General features: G+C 42.1%; 1 protein-coding gene across 1 annotated transcript in view; it reads right to left on the reverse strand.

Moving 5' to 3' along the window:
• The window catches only part of LGI1 (leucine rich glioma inactivated 1), a 38,978-nt gene extending 24,188 nt beyond the window's left edge, over positions 1 to 14,790 (reverse strand). The window contains exons 1-2 of the mRNA XM_080823296.1: positions 14,384 to 14,790; positions 13,912 to 13,983 (exon numbers count right to left, since the gene is read on the reverse strand). Coding sequence (XP_080679422.1) covers positions 13,912 to 13,983; positions 14,384 to 14,598 — 287 coding nt within the window. The 5' untranslated portion in view covers positions 14,599 to 14,790. The remainder of the gene's footprint in view (positions 1 to 13,911; positions 13,984 to 14,383) is intronic.
• Between the last annotated feature and the right edge of the window lie 7,968 nt (positions 14,791 to 22,758).

Raw genomic sequence — 22,758 nt, forward strand, 5'->3', positions numbered from 1 at the left:
AACCAAGGGAGTATGTTTCCTTATGAGACAGAGATTTAGGAAGACCATACAAACCAACTGTTAATTCTAGACAGGCAATAGCTCATTATTTAAAGAATGGTGTTGCCTTGATAATAGCTTATATTTCATAGACTCCTGCTGGATTATATTCTTTGGTCTTTGGAAAAACTCTGGAAAGTGGTAGAGGAGTTGCTAATATCTGTTTGACGGGAGGAAACTGAGGCTCAGAGGGCTGTTAAAAGCTTTGCTTAAGATCATGAGGCCCAAGACTCCTCGTCCGGTAGCTGCTCAGAATAGGGTCTTAATATCTCCGTTCTGGCAGATAATCATGACAACACTGCTCAGCTCGTAGATTTAAGAAATCTAGTTAAATAATAATCCCTTTTTAAAAGGAACTAATTAATCAATTTAAGTAGTCTCAAAGTGACATTAAGATCATTTAAACCCGTATTTTTCTTCAAGTAGAGATGTTAAAATTTTGGAATGCACTTCAGTGTATTCTGTTTATAAATACAATATCCTCATTGTAGAGATTCTGCAAAACACAGAAAGTTTAAAGGAAAAAATAAAGATTGCATAATCAAACTACCCAAAGATATTGATACACATATTCATGAATATATATGAGATATACACATATATATTTATAAAATTGGGATAATGATGTTATGTTCTTTTGCCCTTTTCACGTACTTATTTTATCATGGACAATTTCTCATGACAATAAATTTTCGATAGTATAATTTTAACAGATGAGTATGTTTTCTGTTATAGATGTAATTAAATTTTTTTCTTGTTGATTCCAATTTTTATTATTAATCACTACCATAACCATCCTCATATACAAATATTTTTGCCTGTTTTACCACATCAACATTTAGAATTATAATTTTTGTTTCTTTTTCTATGAAACCATGTCCTTTGATAATTTCTGTTGCTTTCTGAGCCCTTTTATATACTAAAAACATTACTTACTCTTTTCTTATCTTTATTTGATGCTAAGAGTTTTTCCCTATTGATTATGATTTGTCTTTTCATTCATGATTTTTAACAGGTAGATATTTTACATTTTTAACAAAATGTATCAGCTTCCCTTGTATATTCTTTGCTTTTATTCTTAAAATGTTCTTTCCCACATAAAGATCAATGAAATTTCACCTACGTCCACCCTCTTAAATTTTTGCTTTTAAACGTTTGGATCCTCAATCAATTTGGGACTTCCTTTTATGTATAATGTGAGGTGAAACACTGCCTTGATTCTTTCCCAAATACTTACTCAAATTTACTCAAAACCTTTTGTTGAATAATTGATGCTTTCCTCATTTATGAGTGTTTCTTCCTTCAAATGTCTGCTATTTTATTGGGTTTTTCCAAGAACCAAATCTTGGATTTATTTATTATTCCTACTGCTTCCCAATTTGTTATTGTATCTGATTGTTATTTATGTTCTCTTGATTTCCTCAAGATACTGAGTTTAGTGCTCAATTCATATATTTTTATTCTTTTTTATTTGAAAGGAAAACATTTAAAAATATGACTTTACTTCCGAGTAAGGCGTCCAGTAAGTCTTAAAAGGTAATAATCTTTTTTTTTTAAAGATTTTATTTATTTATTTGACAGAGAGAGAGATCACAAGTAGGCAGAGAGGCAGGCAGAAAGAGAGAGAGGGAAGCAGGCTCCCCGCTGAGCAGAGAGCCCGATGCGGGACTTGATCCCAGGACCCTGAGATCATGACCTGAGCCGAAGGCAGAGGCTTAACCCACTGAGCCACCAAGGCGCCCCAAAAGGTAATAATCTTTTAAAATTGCACATCTGATTTCTGCAAGTATTTAGAATAATATCCTTAAAATTCCCTGTCAATGATAAGATTTTTTTTAAAAAAGACTTCATGATTTTATTGTTAATATTTCACTGGGAACAGAAGATGATATCTCTGAAAAATATCTGTTCACCTTGAGTTCTAGTTGCTCCTTCTGGTGCCTATTATATCCAACTACCAAGATGGGTGGGTCACATCTCTTCGACAAGCAGTAAATTAACACCAAGGTTGTAAAGTTGTTAGGGGGTTCCTGGTTGCACTGAAAAGCTAGGACCAGAGCATTTAATTCAAAAGGAGAAAAAAGTGGGCAACAGGGTTAGTGTGGAGCTCAGAGTCCTAAGGGAAACCAAGGTGGTGACAGAGAAGTAAAGAAATGAGCAGATCAGAGAATGCAGATCTAGCTACAGGGGAAGAAGATCAAGTTTCAGGCTGCCGGATATCCAGCCAAGAAGCCAGAGATGGGAAGCCACCAGAGCAAAAGGACTGGGCAGGCACAGGTGTCCATGACAAGGCTGATGGGCTGCTGAATTGGTTTCTTGCCCAGGTTCCTCACTTTTCCAGGTTCCAGGGAAGAAGCACAGTGAAGAGCGAATCAGAAAGTCTGGGTCTTAATTCCTGTGAATTGGTCATAAATCCTCTGTGTGGCCTTAAGACTTATCTCTACGTTGTCAAAGGAGGAGCTAGGTGGTTTCTAGCTTGAAATATACAGGAGCCTATGCTTGCAGCACCATGGGCTTCATTCATGGAAGAGTAGGCACGAGCTCTGCATGGGGAGCAGGGAGTGGTGTGGAGGCAGGTCTGCAGTTAGCTGAATGACACGTGTAACCCTGCTGAGAAAACCTCCCTTGTCTCAAGTCAGACTGCTCACCCGGTCGTGTGCAAGAGCCCCCTGGTTCTACTGATACTTCTTCGAACTTCCTCTAGGTACTTGTGACATCTTCATGATCATCAGAATTGTCATTGACCCATGAGTGGCCTGCATGGTGTCAGTGTATGATCTTAAGCCAGAGCAAATTCTTCTGGCTACTCTTCCCTCAGTGAGGGCTACTCCGGAGGGAGAAGAAGAGGGAGCAGCCAGCACTTGGTTGTCACTTGGAGACGGCATTGATCAGATATAGAACAGAGATTCTGGTTTTTAAGCTTGTAACTGCCACTCATTACGTGCATGATACATGAAGTAGGTGAATCTGTTTCATCGTCTGTCAAGATAGGAATTATAATAACAAAAGGACTTCCTGGAAGATTCTAAGAATTACATGGGATAACATATGGGAGCATGTCTCCTATGCTTCTGCCAAAGAATATCTAAGCAAAGAGCATAGACATAAAACATTGGAGCTGGGAGACCCTTTAGATAGTTTGTTTTACTTCTAAGGGAAACCCAGAGCTAGTGAGATTGTCACCTGTCCCAGACAACTGTTATGGGTGTGGTCCTCGGAATGAGGCAGCCATGGGTAGTGTGTGCAAACACAGAAATGTACAAATCCAGGACCGTCTGTGATGTATACATGCATATATAGGCAAATGAGAGGTGAAGCCACCCAGGCCATAAGCTGCTGGGAGAGTTAGGGGCATAGCTGGAGGGATTTGACAACTTGTGTACAGCTTGCTGTGCTGAAATGATTCAGCCCCTTGAGATCCTAATATTCTCCTTTATCCAAAAGAATAGGGCTGGTTGAATGATAATTAATAATAGGCTGATGATTCACTTTAGTTAAATGCGCACATTCTAAGGGCATGTGCCATGTGAATAATTTACATTTGAATATTTAAAAATATACTTTTAAGACAGGAAAGCATTAAAACTGGAAGCATCACACGTGAGCACCTTATGTCATGGTGTTTTATTTTGGGGGGTTTTTTGGGTCTCTCATCCTTGAAAAAATTTTTCACTGAAATTCAGCTAATCCTTAAGTAGACCACCAGGTCTGCTTCATCCAGGTTGATGGGAAATAGCCCTCCTTTAGCTTCACATAAATCTGGTGGTGGGTGAGGGACATTCCAGAGAGATAGGTGGTTCAATTCCTCTTTTTACTGGTGAGGAAACCGAGGTCTGTAGAAGTTAAGGGATTTACCCAAGGTCACATACATCTTTTATCCAGCAGAGCCAGGATTAGAACGTAGGTTTTAGATTTGCAGGGATCCCCTTGGGAATATTCTTGACATGCCTACTAGCAAAGATCAAATCATGGATCTACTTCTTTGCTTTTATGGTCTATTACCTCTTTTTTTTTTTTTTTTAAGATTATTTATTTATTTATTTATTTCACAGACAGATCACAAGTAGGCAGAGAGGCAGGCAGAGAGAGAGGAGGAAGCAGGCTCCCCGCTGAGCAGAGAGCCTGATGCGGGGCTCGATCCCAGGACCCTGAGATCATGACCCTGAGCCAAAGGCAGAGGCTTAACCCACTGAGCCACCCAGGTGCCCCTGGTCTATTACCTCTTATCCCAGGACAGTCAAACTTTTCCTTTCTGGGAGTTGGCATAACTAGTCTAGGAATTGACATAACTAGTCAACAGCCCACCCCTCCTGATGTTGTTTATAAATTCAGCCTGTGTTGCCCTGGTCCTGAAGCACCAAGGATAAAGGACTTACATTTTATGGAAAGCCCATTCTGTGCCAATCCTCATCTTCAGCAGCTTGCCATCTATTAACTCATTTTAATCTTAAAGTGAACACTATAATTTAGGTTTTATATTCTCCTCTTAAAATATGAAGGAAACCGAGGTGAGAGAGGCAAAGTAATTTGAAGCTTGTAACTGGCAAAGCTCGGATTCTGTGCTCAAACTGGTGACGGTCATGGGTGAGGCCATGCTTTCTCTTTTTAGTCCCATCAGATCTGCCCAGTGTCTGCTGCAGATCTAGAACAGCCTTGCCTGGAAGTTCCCAGAGTCTATTCTAGAATACAAGGCCTTCATTGGGTTGAGAGGTTTTACATGAAGAGAAAAACAGGTAAGTCTGGGGAAAGTGAGTAAGTAAAGATCATTAGGGCTCTTAATCACACTAATCTTTTATCCTTAAATAACCGGAGACTCTTCAAAATGGAGTGAAATACACAGCTTCCCAATTTTATTGATCATGGGACCCTTATATCATTGAGCTTTATGTTTAATGAATATTCCATGAAACATACCCATGGAAATGCTGGATTAGCCATTTGGGAAATGGCTGTGAGGGAACCTGCTCCAAACAAAAATAGTGAGAGTGTAAATGTAAGCTCAGGGGCTTTTTCTTGTTAAATGTGCTGTGAGGGGTAATCTACTTCCTCAAAAAGGTGGAGCATCCCCTGGGAGGTCCCCAAAGCAGCTGTGTGTGCCAAGCTGCTTGACCAGCTGGACAGTGTGGGAGGCAGGCACGCTCCTGGATATCACACTCCATGAATCCACACTAATAAAACTGAGTTAACTCCTTATATGGAGATAGATGTTTTAGTGTATCCTTTAAGGTGGAGTTCTTTGCACTTGCCTAAGCACTGCTAGCAAGCCTTTCTAGAACAAGGTGAGGTATAAATAATTAAGTTAGTAAATACTATGAATACCAAAAGCATAGATTCCAATATCCTATGAGATGTGAAGAGAAGTGAAATGACATAAAATAATTCCAGAGGCTTTTCTAAGCCAAAGTGCATTGTGAGTAGCCAAGGTGGGGAGATAAAATGTACACTTTCCCAAATTTATTTGAGCACAGACCCGTTTCTTGCTGGACAACAGTTCCACAGGACACAAGTTTAGAAAATGTTGGTCTAAGGCATAACTTTAAAGTATGTAAGTCCTTTTTCTTTTGCTATTTTCTTCTCTCTTTCCTTTTTCCAAGCAAGGAGAACAGGGCTTCCACATACAAATGAGAATTAAATCCTAGGGAAACGAGTTGTTCTTGCCAGTAATGCTGCCGTTCTTTCAAAGGGCTTTTGAAACTCCTTCTCATTAATTGTCCTCAGGAATCAGGACACATTCCCCTGAATACCCCCATTAATAGCAAAGGTTGACCCTTTGAGAGGGGGTTGGATTTGGGGATGGAACTATGCGAAGTCAAGCCCAGTGATTCATGTTCAAGAGGAAGTAGATGCAAGTAGTTAAAAGTGAGGATGTGAGGTTAAGCTCCAGATGTGCCACTTAGGAGGGGTGTGACATAGAGAAGTTACCTAAAACCCTTTTATGACTCAGTGCTTCATCTGTGGAATGGAGGTAATCATATCCCCTCATGGGGTTATTGTGATGATGAAGTAAAGAAATGAGGTCAATAAAGTGCTTAGCCTCAGGCAATACAAAAATGACAAACACCCCCTAACAAAACTTTGCCTGGTTTTATTGTATGGCTTGTAAACTGGCAGTAAAGATAGTTCTCAAAGAAGGATCTAGAAATGTTTAGCCGTGGAAGCATAGCTGGGAGGAATCTAAGACCTCCCACAGGAATTCTCTAATGACTCCAGAATTGTTTGTACATATAAATTCTAGTCTATTTTTTTAAGGCTTATTGCTTTTTAATCACATTGTACACAGGCAAACACCTGCCATCTTGTCATGTAAATGGGACAACAATTTCTCTCTAGTCCCTGCCCATGGGAGAAATAATGAAATATTGTTTTATTATCAGTCACCATGGGGAGGTCTTGGTAAAATCCCAAGGGATCTACTTGGAAAATTGAGAACCACATAATTATTTTTAATGATGACTTTATAATAGCCAGTTCCATATTATGAGACTCTTTCATTTAATAATCTAATTTGCTGCTTTGTTAGAAATGATCCAATAAATTTTGTTCATTTCTTTAAGGAGACCACCTTCTATATTATATTAATTTACAGGAATTCTACTTGTAGAATGGAATACAATGCAATAGAATTTTTTTAAGACAGGAAGACACCTTAGTTAATTGAATAGATAGGTCTCAAAATGTCAACTTATGTTTTGTTTGTTTTTTAGCCTTTTAAAAAAAAATCTGCTTCCAGATTTTTGCCTTCCCCTGAAAATTAGGAAAATATGGCTCCATGCTCATGTACCATATTCTCATCAACAATGATCCTCTGGAGCTGAGGATCACGTCATTTTTAGGCAAGACATGTCTTCTCTGGTTTACCCTGGTCACTACCACCCACTATTGTCTTATACTCAACTGCTTCCTTTATTTACCCTATCACCCAATCCCCATTGGCATTTGAGTTTGAGAATCACAATTTTATCTATCTCTAGTATTTTATACATATAAAATCTGAGGCCCAGGGGTATTTTGTGACCAACCCAAGTTCAGAAAGCCCAATAGTGGCTGACCTGGGTTTGAAACTCATGTCTTCGAGTTCAGACCTCTTTCTTCCTACCATAGAACTACTCATCTGAAGACTGGATAGTGTTATTTTGAATAAAACCATGTTTTACAAAATTTGGTGCCAGTTTTTTTTCCATGAGGAAGAAGAGAGAGGATTCTGCTTCCTCTCAGTCCTCTAACCCCAGAAAGGCAAATAGTTCATATTTTCGGTGAGAGGTATTTGAGGGCAAGATTGCTTAGCAGGTTCTGATGGACACCTATGGGTAGAACAACAACATTTTGAATATAGGATCATAAGCAAACACAGCCCATACAATCAGATGCTAATCCAGTATTGTGGTTGGTCAAATTAAAGTGATTTTCAAAAACCATAATAAAAACTAACGTTTATTATTGAGTTACAGGAACTGTGCCAAGCACTTTCCATCTATTGTTTCATTTAATCCTCACTGCAATCCTGTGCAGTAGGTATAATGGTTATTCCCCATTTTGCAGATGCAAATCATGAGGTTTATAAACTTGCCCCAAATCATAGAACTACTAAGCAGCAGAGTGGAGATTGGACCCATGTTTATTTGACCACAAAACCTGTGCCCTTTGCTACTTGCCATATTGCCACCTCTCCAGGGTTAGCCATTTTGATATCACAGCTGTCACCATAAAGGCCCTGTAATCATTTTGTAGCCCATATCTCAACAGTTGGCAAAAGTCATCATCATCGCCAATCAACTGAATATCATTTTGAACAAAATGAGAAAGCCTATCAAGACTACCTTAGGATAAGAAAATTTAAAAAGAGACCACCTTGTGATACATTGAAACACAGGTGATTATAATTTACCTGTTTAGGGATCACTGCCAAATTGTATCTGCCATATCAGAGCAGGGAGGGAGAGAGAGCTGACTCTCATCTTCGTGTCCCTCACAAAGCCCAATGCTGTGCCTGTTGCACAGAAGAATCCCACGATGCATTTACTGAGATGGGAGGCGTTTGCTTTCATTTTGTTACTGCTTGCAACACTACAATGAATACATACTTTCAGCTAAGCAAGTATAAATAAGTCAGAAAGGAAATTACCTTTCTATTAGGGAACTTTTTTTTTCATCTTAATACTGCTTAACCAACATTTCACTTTGGAGGTCTCATCAGACTGAATAAAGGGAGGGTTTTACCCTTCACACACCTGTGATGCTACTCAACCTCCAGAATCACCAAAGAACCTGAGAAGCAAATATGATTTTTTTACATGCCAAAGGCCTAGAAGAAGTCCAAGTGGGACAGAAGAGACTCAGCAATGGGTCTAAGACAGGCTTTGGATGCTTTGCCTTTTAAATTCTGGTACACTAGAAATCTCTGTTGAAGAAGTTTAACATCATAACGCCATGTTTTTTTCCTTTTTCTTCTTTTTGGAAGTATAATTTATATGTATAACCAATACACATGACGCAGACGAGGGGATTGAGATAGCCCAGGAAAGGGGGTGAAGAGATTAGGGAAAAGGCAGCAAGAAAGTGAAGGGGCAGTTAAAAGGGGGGAGGTGTTCGCCAACAAACTGCCACTCTCTCTGGCCTCTCCTGGGGAAGAGAATGTGCCCGTGCCTCCCAGACTGCCCTCCACTATTTTGTTCTGGTCCCAAAGGCAAGGTAGTTTCCTCACTAGACTCTGCCTGACCCATTCAAATTTAGTCTGTATCCAGGCCTTCAGGAAGGAGGGTACAGGTCCTCCGGGAGCTGGAGCCTCAGACCTGGGGGCTCCCCAATGATGGCCTGTTGTGTTCTGTCTCACACTTTCTAGGTTAACTGGGTCCCTAAGACAGATTGGGGAGCTCCTCTTTGGCTTGAGGGAGTATCACCCAACCATTACTCTCTGTGTACAGGGTAGTCCTTGGTTCCTCGGGAAGGAGGCCGATTCCCAACGTAAAATGCCAGTACGCGGGAAGTAACTGAGCCTGTGAACAGCGCCTTCACTCTGAGGCTGAACAGAACCTCTTCACATTGTTTTGATTCCATTCACTTTCTAGACCTCCACACAATTAGTTCGCGTGAAATCTGATAGGGTACACTACACATAAAAAAGAATGTGACTATCTGCTGTTAGGAAAGCAAGACTCTTCAGTATAAAATCTGTGAAAATATGGATTGAATTCAACAAGTAGGACCTTGGCTATGGATAATCCTCCATGATGTCCAGAGACGTGGGACAGATAGAAGCACAGATAATTCTAGTAAATGACAGGAAGAACTGGAGATATCCAAAAAGTCTATAGAATTTGAGAGAACAGAGGTCAGGGAATTAGGTACTTCAGTTTGTTATGGATGGAGCTTGGGGAGTGTCTGTGTGCACGTGTGTGTGTGTGTGTGTATGCATGTATGGTATCAATATTATAAATGATGACCTTGCCCAAATAGGGCAAGGTCTATTAATTCTATTAATGCCAACTCAGGTGTTCAGATTTTCTCTCTTTCCGGGGAACCATTAAAAATGTCCAAGCAAAAAAAAAAAAAAAGTCCAAGCACAGGGTGACATGATGAGATCGGTGTTTCTGGAAGTAACACTAATGGAGACAGGTAGCAGGAGCACCCGATGCAGAAACTCCCACAGCACCCATGAACCCCTGATGGCAGCTTTAATTAGGGCCATGGCCTTGGGGTGAAGAGGAGGTGGCAGGTTCTCATCCTGTTTGAGAGAGGACTTGTCTGGTTGGAAGTGGACAGTGAAGGAGGAAGGCCAGTAACTCCTAAGTTCCTCACTTGAATAACTGAGAGGAAGAAATCCATTTTCGGAGAAGACATTGATTGCATAAGGTTGCTTTGCAGTCACAACTAAGTATTAAAAAGTTGAAAATCAGAGCCATGGGTCATGAGGCGTATTGTAGACAACACAACCTAGTTGCTGACTGAAATTGTTACTTCGTGGTCTATTGTGAGGGGCATCAGCTGGCCCCAGACAAAACCAGGCTCATCCATAACCAGCTAACAATTCCCCCAGAAGCCCCCTTAGCATTTAGGTCTGGCTTGAGTAGTCATTAAAGGGTGCTACATTTTTCTTATTCTTGTAATATAAGGAGGAATAGAAAAAGGGGCCAATCACTGCAAAGGTGGGATATGGTATTCTTTTTCCTGGACAGATAGTATTTTGAAAGACTAAATGATAAAACCTTAATAAGGATGGACATATTATTTATCTTGTTCATGGTATTTGCTTTTTCCTTTTTTAATTGTTTTACTTCTTAGGGCCTATGTACTTGTGTGCTGACTGTGGATTAATAAAAGAAATAGTGATTATTCTTTTTCCCCCAGAGGGATCAATTCTATTGCTTCAGATAGGACCACATCTCACTGGAATAAATAGAATTTTTTTTCTGACCACATTGAATTCTTATATACATGGATTTTTTTTTCTTTTTCTTTTTCTTTTTTTTTTTTTTGAGCACAATACTAAAGTCAACCCTGTAATTTGCTCCCTGCAAACAGAACTCTCGCAAGAGTTGGAGGGATTTGGTTAATTAAAAATTTTATAAACAAATGGCAATGTGGCCACATTTTATACTCTTCAGTTAGAATTTTACTTCTGAAATGAGCCTTTGTCATTGGGGATTTCAGTCTGTAGTTGAGAAGAACAGGGCTTTAATGTGTGAAAACACATTTCTGTGAATTCCATTTGCTACAAGCACTGTTCCCCACCACTAAATGCAAACCCAAGTGAATAATCATTCTCATTGGTTATGTCTCACAACTGACTCTATGGAAAACATGAATGAAATTGTGTTTGCTTGGGCAAAGTTTTGTTATTGTGGCTGTTTAAAACCAGAAATAAGATATTTTTTAAACATTTTGTTCAGTGTTTTTGATGAATTTTTATTAGATAATTCTATTCTTTCTCTCCTCTCTACAGAGTGTGGGTTTTTGTTGTTCTTGCCCTCCAAAACACGTTGTCAGCCACGGCCTAGCAGGATCTTTTCTCCCCAAACACTGTGTATAACTTAAAAGGGCACTGCATCTGTTTTCCTCAGTACCCCAGGCTGACATTTCCAAAAAGTAGTTCTCATCATGCTTCTGCAGAAGGTCTGAAAAAGCATTTGGGACCATAACAAAATTATCAGATTGTTAGCATGGATCATGGGAATGGGCCATTTCTTTTCCCTTTTCAACAACAGAGCAAGAAACCAACTGTCTTTGCACAACAATGAAGCAGCATCAAGTCTAAAGTTTATCCCTTCACAGGATAGGACAGGTCAATTTGGTAATCCATGGTCACAAAGGCTGTTAGAATTCATTGCAAAACACAAGCCACCGCTGCTGAGATCCAGGCCTTGTCTGATGGCCAAAGTCACACAAAGGCAAATTCAGGCCTCTTCCTCTTCGTGTTCCGGGAGAGACTGGCAGCCCACGTGGGGTTTTCAGGGCACCCGGTGGCCCTGCCCCACAGAAGAACTTTTCATCCGTGAACCATCTATTCCCATCAACATTATGATTATGGCACAATTCCCATTTGGAGCCTTACGATTTAGTTGCTCCTCAGTGAAAATGAGCTTATTAGACCCTCTTCTGAAGAGGAGGAGGAAGCAAAGAACATTGAGCAGGAAGAATAGGGAGCAAAATCTTTAGGAAACAAGGTGCCAGGATCAGAGACAAACTTTGACACCTGACACTTATGCATAAGCTCTGCCCAGGCACAAATCTGCATGTCGAGGTTAGCCAATGTGAGTTAAGTAAGGACATACAGGGCAAGAATTACTTGCCCTTTTGTTATTTCTGAAACCTGAACTGCTTTTAGAAATAAGGGCTGGAATGTTCCATAGGAACTCAGAGCATGGGACACAGGGGCATGGCACACACTCGGTGTGGGCTATTTAAAAACCAGTTCCTTGGCTTCCCTCTGTGATTCTAAATACGTGTAATCACATTACCCCGCAGCAGCCGGTAACTATTCCTATACCACTGTCCAGCATCTGCGCTTGGGAGGCTGGTCCCCTGGCAAAAAAAAAAAAAAAGTAGACATGTTCTAACTGATTGGGTTGCTCAGTCCAGGTTTTCTGTGTCACAGCTAATGTCTATTTAGTGTTGAAATATTAGAATGTGTTGACTGACGCTTCTCCTTGAATTTTAAGGACTCACCTACTTAACTATCCTAGGAGGGAAAGAAGTGCCTTAGCTCTGGAAAAGGATGCTTTTTAAATGAGCCATTTATTTATTTAACAAGTGGACAACATAAGCACAATTATCACTTTTTCAGATACAACCAATTCTTATGCTGCAGAAGGATCCTGCCATGGGAGACTTTGCCTCTCTATGTACTGAAGACTCTTTTTTGGATTTGTCTGATGTGCTAACTCTTCCCCTAATCATACCACTAGCCATCAATCAGATAAATCCTTTAAGAATATTCTGCTCAATTGCATATCACACCAAGACACTCGCTAGTAGAAAGACATTAGCCAACATAGTTACATAATGTCCAAACACCTGATCAGGTTTGTGAATTCAAAAAAATAGTCAAACCAGTTTTGGAATTTCATATAGATAAAACAACAGATTAACAGATTTAATTTATAGATTTTTTTTTTAGCTTTTTAGCTTTATGTAAAAATTAAAAATACTACCTTTCCTAAAATGTGTAACCATTTGTCATACCCGATGCCAAACATTTTATCTACTTAAATCTTATTTATCTCTGTATCTTTAAATGTATCAACACCTCCATTTTATAGATGAGGAGACTGAGGCTCAGAGAGATTTAGTCATTTGCACAAGATTCCTTGTCTAGTTTCTAGTGAGTGCTGGGGTTAGATTTACACAGGTCTCTCCAGTTTCAAATCATGCTATTTGTCTCTGTATATATAACCTCAAACAGCCAAAATGGCCAATTAAGGCAAAAAAAAAAAAAAAAAAGAACCCAAAAAACAAAAAACAAGCAAGCAAAAAACTTGTGTCCTGAATCATGCAGTTCAGATAACGAAAACTCAGTTGATCAACAATTGGCTAATTTCATCCTGGAACCATATCACTACAACTTCAATCTGTCGCCTGACACCTGAGTCTGGGGAGACCTCTTCACCCTCACATGGTCCAGCTCTAAAAACTAGCACTCCAATGGCCAAACATTACATATCAGAACAAATTATACACGTGATATTGTGCCGGTGGAGAAATCGAATTTCTTAGTCAAATATTGTTTTTTGACTATTTTGAGACATAGCCAGAATAGGTGGTTCCCTCGTGGCTAACTCAAAACATACAGCAAAGACTAATCCTTCGCACCACCCTATATTAATATTTTCTTTGCCTCCTTGTAAGGCGACTAGCTATAAGTGATGGGAGATTAGAAAACAATCTCACGAGAGTTAATATATTAAGGAGTTACCTAGAAAGAACCCGGATTTGTTTTTCCCCACATGGTAAATCATACAGAGTAGCAGCCCGCCCCAGATCCCCGGGAGACAACATCTTGAGCGCATATGTTATGCAGGGTTCTCTATCGACTAATTCAAAAACTACAGGGCAAAATAAGCAAAGTTCCCAAGTCAAAAATGAAAGTAAAATAGTGGCATGGAATTGGGAGCATTGTTGCAAACATTCCAACAACTTCATAAATAGCTGTTAGAGTAGACAGCATTACAGGTTAGCAAATTTACCATTGCAAAGAATCAACCTGCACTGCTTGTGTCCAGTCCCAAACAAACCCAGCTACCTCTGACTTTACTGATCGTCTTTTTCTTTCCAGAAATGCAATTACATTTGACAAAATTAATATTGAGATCGTTTTACTAGAGGGCTTATCCAAATATATGCTATATTAAAAATAGTCATGATATAAATATTTCTCACAAGAGCTGCAGCGATGGTGTGAATAAAAAACTCCCTTCTGAGATTTCAGTAAAACCAGATCTCACAAAGGATCTGAAAGAAAACAAACAAAAAACAAACAGACGTACACAAAGAGACACACACACACACAGAACAAACCTTATGTTAATCCAGTTTAGCAAAACAGTCACTATTTTGACACTATTTTATGAAGTACCATACTGTTCCTTCCCAGACGGAGCAGGAGAGATGAAATCGGCTACAGGTTTCTCATAATAATGTTCAGGGGTGGGGGATATCTAAGCATGTTCCATAGCAGCTTAATCAAAATCAAAATTTCTAAATGCAGCAAAATGTTAGCACTGTCAAATGGCCAAGCACGCAAGAGGAAATTCTCTCTCCATGCCCTCCTACCGATACATACAAAGCCCCAAATACATCGGCTGGAATTTTTAAATCGTAAATTAGATATCAAAATGCTTACGGGCCTTACAATGAGATAACATCAGGAGGAACGGTGCGTGGAATGGATCTGGCATTCTCACATAAAGCATTATCTTTGGTACAAGTACACACGGCAGGGCATTTTGGCTTCGCTGGTTTCTTCCCCTCAGTCAGCAAAAGCGCAGATAAGAGACATAGGAAATAAGCAATTCTTTTCAGGGGGATGCAGGCAGTTCCCATCCTTTGGCTTCTCTCTGATTCCATGCAGTCGAAAAAATATCCCCAAACATGAACAGGGCTTCTGGAATTCAGCTGGTGATTGTCTTGCTCTGAGACCAGGTCACACAGGAGTCCACCCGTTTCCTTTGCCTCTGTATCTCTGCTTTTCAAAACGGGGACCTGCAGCTGATTCGTGAGCTGCTCTTCGCTCCAGCAACGCACTGCTCGGGGAAGAGACCTGTGAGGTGCTGTGCGATGGGAGGGACCCAACTGCTGGAGGAGAGAGCCGACTTGCATCACCACGAGAACACTGAGCACAGACCAGCCTTCGAAGGCAAAGTGAAGTGATGTAACAGAAAATAAACAGCGTTTTGCTTGCACCGAGAGGCCCTTTAATTGTTACCAAAAATAGGACGGCTTTATGTCTTATTAGTGGGTGGGTGGGTGGGTGGGTGGGAGCAGTCATCTTGTATCAGATCTCGGCAGTCTCAGAAACCTCTGGGAATTTGCGGTGCATGTAGCAAAAGACCGAGTGAGAAAAACTCGCTTTGAAGCCAGCCCTGGCTGGAAAAATGAAGTTAAATGAAACTCTCTCTGTCTCCACAGCATTTGGCTTAAACCTTGGTATTGCTTGCTGATTCCACCTGACTGATACCATCGTTGAAAGACAAATAGGAACACACGGAGAATGTGACTTTCAGGGAATGAATGTGAGTAAACACTTTTCTGACACTTATCAACTCTGATGAATTCTTGCTTTTCATAATCCGCCCCCCACCCCCATGTGTCAGCCATCCCCTCCTTCCATGATGAGGGAGGAAATGAGGATGTAGACTGCCCCTGTGCATAATCCACCCTCCTCATTTCTCACACTCCCTTCGTAAGCTGTAGGACCAGAAGCCCTGAGGGAGCTCCCTGCCAGCAGGAGGCAGCCAACTTTGGCTTCTGAGGGCCCTGTAAAGGCCTGGTTTAGCCCAGGAGGCTCAGACAGGGCGGGGAAGGCACTGGATTAAGAGCCAGAGCCCTGGCTTTGAGGTCCCAGTTCTGCTACAAGCTAATTGGCCTTATCCCTGCATCTGTTCTCCTGTCTGTGAAATGGGGATGGTAGCATAGGTGTTCCATAAATATCATGAACGTTACATCAAAGTGGTAAACTATCTCACTGTCATATCTGATGGGAAGGAGAACATACCTTTGGAATAGGCAATTTATTTAAAGAAAAAAAACAGACCTTGACATTGGGGCAAGGTGGTATAGTCCAAGAGGGTGGGAAGACCCTTGGCTTGGAGGACAAGGAGGAAAATAGACCCTTGGTCCTCTTACCATGCTGAGGTCGGCCACTCTGGAGCTGGCCCAGCTGGCCAGGGGGTGTCAGTCTATAGTCCTTTCTCCTGCTCTGCTTCTTAGACTGAAAACAGTAAAAGGACTGTTTGAGCAAATGTGTGATTGTGACCACACTCGTCCTCCACGGGAACTTGATGCATTGGTGGTCTACCCTTTCCCTCCCATCACATGCCCCACACTCACTGCAGTCACTTGTTTAATTTCTCTGAGCTCTGGAGGTGGGGGGAGGGGGGCAGTGGCAGGCATGTTCACTCTTGTATTTGGTTACTGTCTGTTTACCCAGAAGACTGTAAGCTTCATAAGGGCAGAGACCCTGCAGTGACTCCAGTGCCTGGACAGCATTGTGTACACACTGGGCAAACAGTTCACCTTCTAGAGCAACCACAGAGTGTAGAAGCTATTCATGACCAGGACACGCTCATTCACGACCAGGACATGCTCATCCAGTGAAACTTCACATCCCGTCTCAGAGTTACAATAGAAGAATTCGATCTCATCAAGGGGGCCAGAGGACAATTCCCTGAAGAAGTAATGATTGAGCTGAGTTCCCAGGTAAGGGGGAATGAAAGAGAGAGCTGGAGCTTTCCAGGCAGGGCAAACAGACCCAAGGGCCCGGCCTCGACCCGGAGGATAGCAGACACCTCTGCAGTGTTTTGGGCAAGGAGTGATATAATCTGGTTTGTGCTTCAAAAGGACCAGTAGATTATGATCATTAGACCGATTTTGGGGGGCATATAAATGTGTTATATTTTTACAGAAAAGGAAAAAACCTCCATGCAAGAGAAGTATTGATTTTAGAGTAGATTCTACTAATGTTTCACTATCGAAGTCTCTATGGAGGGAGGGAATATATGGTAGTGTTTATAATAACTGTGACCCATGGGCAAGCCCCACTTGAAATGGTAAAAGTGTCACTTAAAAGTTGGCTGCAAGCCAGATTTCTATAAATTGGGTCTTGTTTCAAGTGCACACTGGAAACTTGTTCCATAAAATAATTATGTGATAAAAATTTCATAGAGGATTGTTTTTATTCTAACTACCCAACCCCTAACTTATCTGACTTGTAAATGATGCATTTTGTAACTATAAAATAAAGACCCCAAGAACCTTCAGGAACTTCAGAGTTCTCAGATCCAATCCCCAAAATGTTACAGGTGGGGAAACTGAGTTTCCAAGAGGTCATACAGATGGTGGGGAGCGGAGCAACCATTCTGTGTGAGGTGACATTCTCACAGAGATGTGGTGAAATGGATCAGTGTAGTTAAACAGGGTAAGTTGCTGCCTGTGTTTCACTTTCAAATGTATCAAATTATCAAGATTGCTTGATCAGCCCTTCCCTTTGCACTCTGTAGACACAGTCAGAGAAAGGATGAGCACTTTCATTTTTGACTGGACAAAGGCAGAAGGGCAAATGAATGAGGGAAAGAAATCATACCCATAACTTCACTTGGCAGCTGTATTTATCTGGTGGTTCAGTGTGTCAGTTCTAGTGGAAAAGGGACCATGGAGAGGGGAGGGGGGTCTCTAAGGACAAATTACAATGGGCATTCTGAAAAGACAGTAACTTTTTCTTTCTCTTTGGCATTTAAAGCCCAGACTTGAATTCCTTATTCAATTAAAACACCCACTAACCCACTAAGATCAGGCAAAATTGTAACCGTGTAATGTGGAATGCTGATGGCCTTTTAAGGGAAGAGAAACTGCCTGGTTCCCAAATTGGATCTGAGGAGGGGGTTAGGAAGAGCAGTTTGCCATATTGAAGTCTTGAGGGGTCTGGAGAGGGGGCTCTTGTTGCTGATGAGACTTCTCCTCCTCCAGGAAGCCCTGGTATGGCACAGAGAGGATATGGGAATTGGGAGGGTAGAAGCTAGGGGTTTCCACCAAGTCGGACACCTTTAGATACGGTTTGATAACCCACCTGTGGATTATGATGGGGACCCTTGGGAGAGTAGACTAGAAGGGATGAAAACAAAGCTGGAAGGATGCCCAAGGGGGCTGGGAGGCTTGGCTGTGGAAGGCTAGATGCACAGGCCCAGCTGTAGAGGAGGAACTGAGTGGATCTCAGGGTGGCTCTGCACATTGCCAGCAGTGTGACCACAGGCTAGAGTGTAAACTTTCTAAGCCATAGATTTCTCTTCTGTATCTTGAGATATTAGTAATACATATCACATGGAATTGTTGACAGAATTAAATAGATCTAAAGTGTTTATCGTGGGGTCTGATACATGAGGACGACTTGTTGCCATCATCGTCATCATTGCGGCAACAAGACTTGAACTCTGAGCATGTGACTCCCAAGACCTGGGAAGCCAAAGCTCTCAAATAAAAATGGGTTTATCTTAAGTCTGTATTCACTCTAGGAAGCAGGGACTTGTGGGGGGTGAGAGAATGCGGCCTTGCCAAGAGTCTATTTGCATAAAGCAACCAAGGATCCTCCTGGGAAAAGAACTCACCAGTCTGGGTGAGAGTAAGAACATCCAAGCCTCGTCCAAGGGCAAGGTCCAGAGCTGGAGAAAAAGAAGTTTGTTTTGGTGATGAACGCAGGACAGAGATTGATGTCAGCCTGCTGCCCTTGAACATGTGTAAGTTAGAAGGGGTAAGAAGAATCTACTTTCGGGTCCCTGGAACAGAGGGTGTTCTTTCTAGGTTAGTGGCCATCATGGCCTTGCACGTGGGTGCTGTGAGGAACTGTGCCCAGCGCTGTGGCACCAGAACTGCCATGGAGATACAACAGCGTCCCTGTCCAAGCCCGTGACTCATACGTCACCAAAGGCCCTGGGTTTTCCACCAGGAGCAGCTCAATATTAGTGGCCCAGCCACAATGACAGCCACACAGAGGAGCTGGCAATGATCCCAGCAGAGAGCCAGAGCACAAGAGAAGGGAGGTGAGGTCCTGGTGTGTGTTAGGGAACACATGTGCGAAGTTCTCCAGACATCCTCAGGAACGGGACAGGGGCTTTGTGGAGGGGCTGGAGTTTCTGGGAGAGCCGATGAAAGCAGAGGGAGAGAGGAACAGCCTGTGCTGGTTCTGATCCCAGCTCTCCCCTCAGGCTGGCTGTGGCCTAGGAAACACGCATTATGCAAGTAAACAAATCATTATTATGAGCCTCAAAAGCTCCAGCTTAGCCCTGCCTCCCTTTTACAAACACTCACACATGCAAATGGGTGTCAGTTCTTGTGTGTGCGTGTGTGTGCGCGCGCGCGTGCGCGCACACGCAAGATTGTGATGTAAAATGTTGCTTACAATCAGTCTAGGACCAAAAAAAGAGAAAGAAAAAGAAAACCCTTCATCAGAGGATGAGAAAGATCTTCACCCACCCTAGAAGTCTGTGAAATGGCTGAGAAATGTTGATCTCAATTCCAAAAGAATTCACTTACTGATTGAGGGCAGTAAGTAGACTAGTCAAAATATCATTTCTGTTATTTACTAGCTGTGTGATCTTGAGCAAGTTGCTTGGCTTCTCTGTGCCTCATTTTCTACATTGATAAAGTAGTAGTAATGCCATCTTTACATTGTTGATATTAGAATTAGTGATAATGCACGTGGAAGGCATGTCACAAAGAAGGCATTCTGCTACTGATAGTTCTGCCAGAAATTAGATGGGAAGTGGGCAAGGGCAGTGAGCAGAGGACCAGATTTTAAAGATTACTTAGAAGGAGTGTGTCACTGAGGATTCTTTGGTAGAAAGTGTCAGACATTGATTCTGCCAGTCTTAGCATAAAAGGCCCTCATTGCCATGGTGATAGAGTGACTCGCAGAATCCGAGGACGGGCTGTCTAAGCAGGTTTCAGAAAGGAGAAACTTGTGGGAGTTTGAGGATCTAGGCGGCAGGAGACAAGAGACAAGGTCCTCAGGTGAATCCACTCCAACCAGTTCTTGTCCCCATGTTCTGCCCCAGAGGAGAGAGCTGGGTGTGCTGAGCTGGAGACAGGTACCCACCCATCTGCTATGGGAACAGACACCTGGGCAGTAATCCCACCAAGTGTGGATGCAGTGGGAGGGGTGTGGCACCACAAAGGAAACTTTGGTCTTACTACCAAGAGCAGAGAGGAGGGCTGAGCAGGTAAAACCAAGGGACACTCACTAGGGGACGGTATGTGTGCTAGCATCCATTAGCCAATATTGTACCCCTTGGCCCCAACCTATCACTCCAACCAACCAACCATATCATTTTTAAGAGAATGACCAGAGGACAATTTAGACAAACAAATTTCTCAAAAGACAGCTAAACCCTTGTGTCCTGACTATGGAATTGGGGACTTTTTGACTCCTATGGTCCAACTTTGGCCAAGAGAGGAGTTAGAAGACAATAAGGATAAAGCTGACACTTAAAGAATGCGTATTTTGTGCCATCTGCTGTTCTAAGCCCCTTATGTAATTAATTCATTTACTCCTCATAACAATCTAATGGGCTAGAGATTTATTATTGTTGTTGCTGTTATTATTTCCTCTCCACTTACAGAAAAGAAAACTTAGGGCCAGGAGAAGAAGTAGTGTGCACAGGGTACTGTAGCTGGTGAGGATTGGCACTGGGATCTAACCCAGGTATCTGAGTCTGATGCCCACGGTGTTAGCCACTACAGGGCGCTGCCTCCCCAAAGGGTCAGTGGGATGCGGGATCCTCGGTGCTGCTTTGGAGGTCCATAGTGCCTCAGGGGGAAGTGCTGCTCTTGTACTACAATTCCCAGCATGCAACTGGGCTATCATCTTAACCCCTTCCTCACCAAAAGTTCCTGGTGATCTTGAGTAAAAAAATTTTTAAGGGCAAATGTGGCAAAACCTGGTCTCCTTAAACGATGACTGTGCAATTGAGGCATGAATGCAGCTATAAGTGGAAGTAGATAGAGGAGAAGGTAAAAATTCTAGTTTAAAATATCCTCTACATTTTTTTAGTGTTACCGAAATTACTGTGGGAAAGACGGTTTTTATTTTTATTTTTTTAAAAAGATTTTATTTATTTATTTGATAGACAGAGATCACAAGTAGGCAGAGAGCGAGAGGAGGAAGCAGGCTCCCTGCTGAGCAGAGAGGCGAAGGCAGAGGCTTTAACCCACTGAGCCACCCAGGCGTCCCAGGAAAGGTGGTTTTTAAACCGAGAAATGTTTACCGTGATATTATCACTAAGGGCATTGTAAAGCACCCATTCGCAAACTTTGTTGCACTTTGCAATCACTTGGAGAATTTCTAAAATACTTAATGCTGGGGTCACATCCCTAGAGATTCTGATTTAATTGGCCTGGAGTATGACCTGGACATTGAGACTTTTAATTCTAAATTGTAGAAAATTTCTAAAGTGCAGCAAAATTTTAGAGCCCTGTTTTGAAGAAGAGAAATATTCAGGTGGGGTCATAAAGGTAAAGCAAAATGTGACTAGCTCAGGGACCTTGTCAGGAAAACGACAGGGAGACAGAATAGACTATCAAGTGGTGGTTTTCAATCCTGGCTGCACGTTAAGATCACCAGGGAAATGTTTTTAAAAATTACCTTACCCCAGACCAACTGCAGTAGCATCTCTGAGGATGTATTCTGGTGAGAGAACTGAACCCCAGAACAGTAATTCTCGAAGTGTTCCCAGACCAGCTATCACCTGGGAACTTGGTAGAGCTAGAGATTCTTGGGCCCCATCCCTGACAAATGGAAAGAGAAATTCTGGGGGAGCGCCCAGCATTTTAAGTTTTCACAAAGCTTCCCAGTGGTTCTGATGCACCATCAAATTTTGATAACCACTGCCCTGGAATGGAGGCTCCATGGAGAAAAGAACTTGGTCTGATGTTTTCACCAATGATCCTAGCGAAGTGGTAGGCACAGAGAATGTGCTTTCCGTAGTCTATTCCATTAAGGGCCCTCAACGAACCAGGCCTCCCATTACTCATGCCCTTGTGCCCTCTCCCCTGGGAGCAGGACTGGCCCTCTTTAACCAACAAGATGGGCACAAGTGATATATTGCCAGTTCATGGCCAGAGTCTTAAGAACTTGTAGCTTCTGGGATGCCTGGGTGGCGCAGTGGGTTAAAGCCTCTGCCTTCAGCTCAGGTCATGATCTCAGGGTCCTGGGATCGAGCCCCACATCAGACTCTCTGCTCAGCAGGGGAGCCTGCTTCCCCGCCCCCCCCTGCCTACCTCTCTGCCTACTTGTGATCTCACTCTCTGTCAAATAAATAAATAAATAAATAAATAAATAAATAAACAACTTGCAGCTTCTGCTTTCATATTTTTAGAAGGCTTGATGTGCTTTATCAGTAGTCAAGCTGTTTGTGAAGAGGCCACATAAGAGTTAGAAATCCTGAGTCTCCATAGAGAGACACAGCCACCCCAGCATCCAGGCTGAGTTCAGCTCCAGCCAGGTGTACCAGATGAATGCAGCTGCAAGAGAGACCACTGGCAAGACCAACAGCAGGAACTCCCAGCTGAGCCCACACCAGATCAAAGAGCCGTGAGCAAATAAAATTATTTTAAGCCAGGATGTGTTGGTTGATTGGTTAATGTAGCAACAGGAAACATGAAACAATGCTCAATACATACCTGTCGAATTAATGGTGAAAATGGCTTTGGGGACATGGAGCTAGAACACAGTCTCTCTCCTTTGTCAAAGGAGGAAAAAGAGGAGTTAGATAGAAAGCAGGGACATACTCGCCAGTTGACAAAAAGAATGGCTGAGGGGGGGACTTTGACCAGATGCCATTAATACTGCGTTCTCAGCCCAGCAACAAAGGCCCACAGTGCCCAGCCAAGAGCAGAAGTGTCAGATAACTAACGCTTGCTACCACACACTGACTACTGATTATATGCCAGGCATATGGATAAAACATTTTTCCAATATTAATTCTCGGCAACAAATATTACATATTTAAAATATATAAT

Source organism: Martes martes (assembly GCF_963455335.1).
Source record: "Martes martes genome assembly, chromosome: 14".
NCBI lineage: Eukaryota > Metazoa > Chordata > Mammalia > Carnivora > Mustelidae > Martes > Martes martes.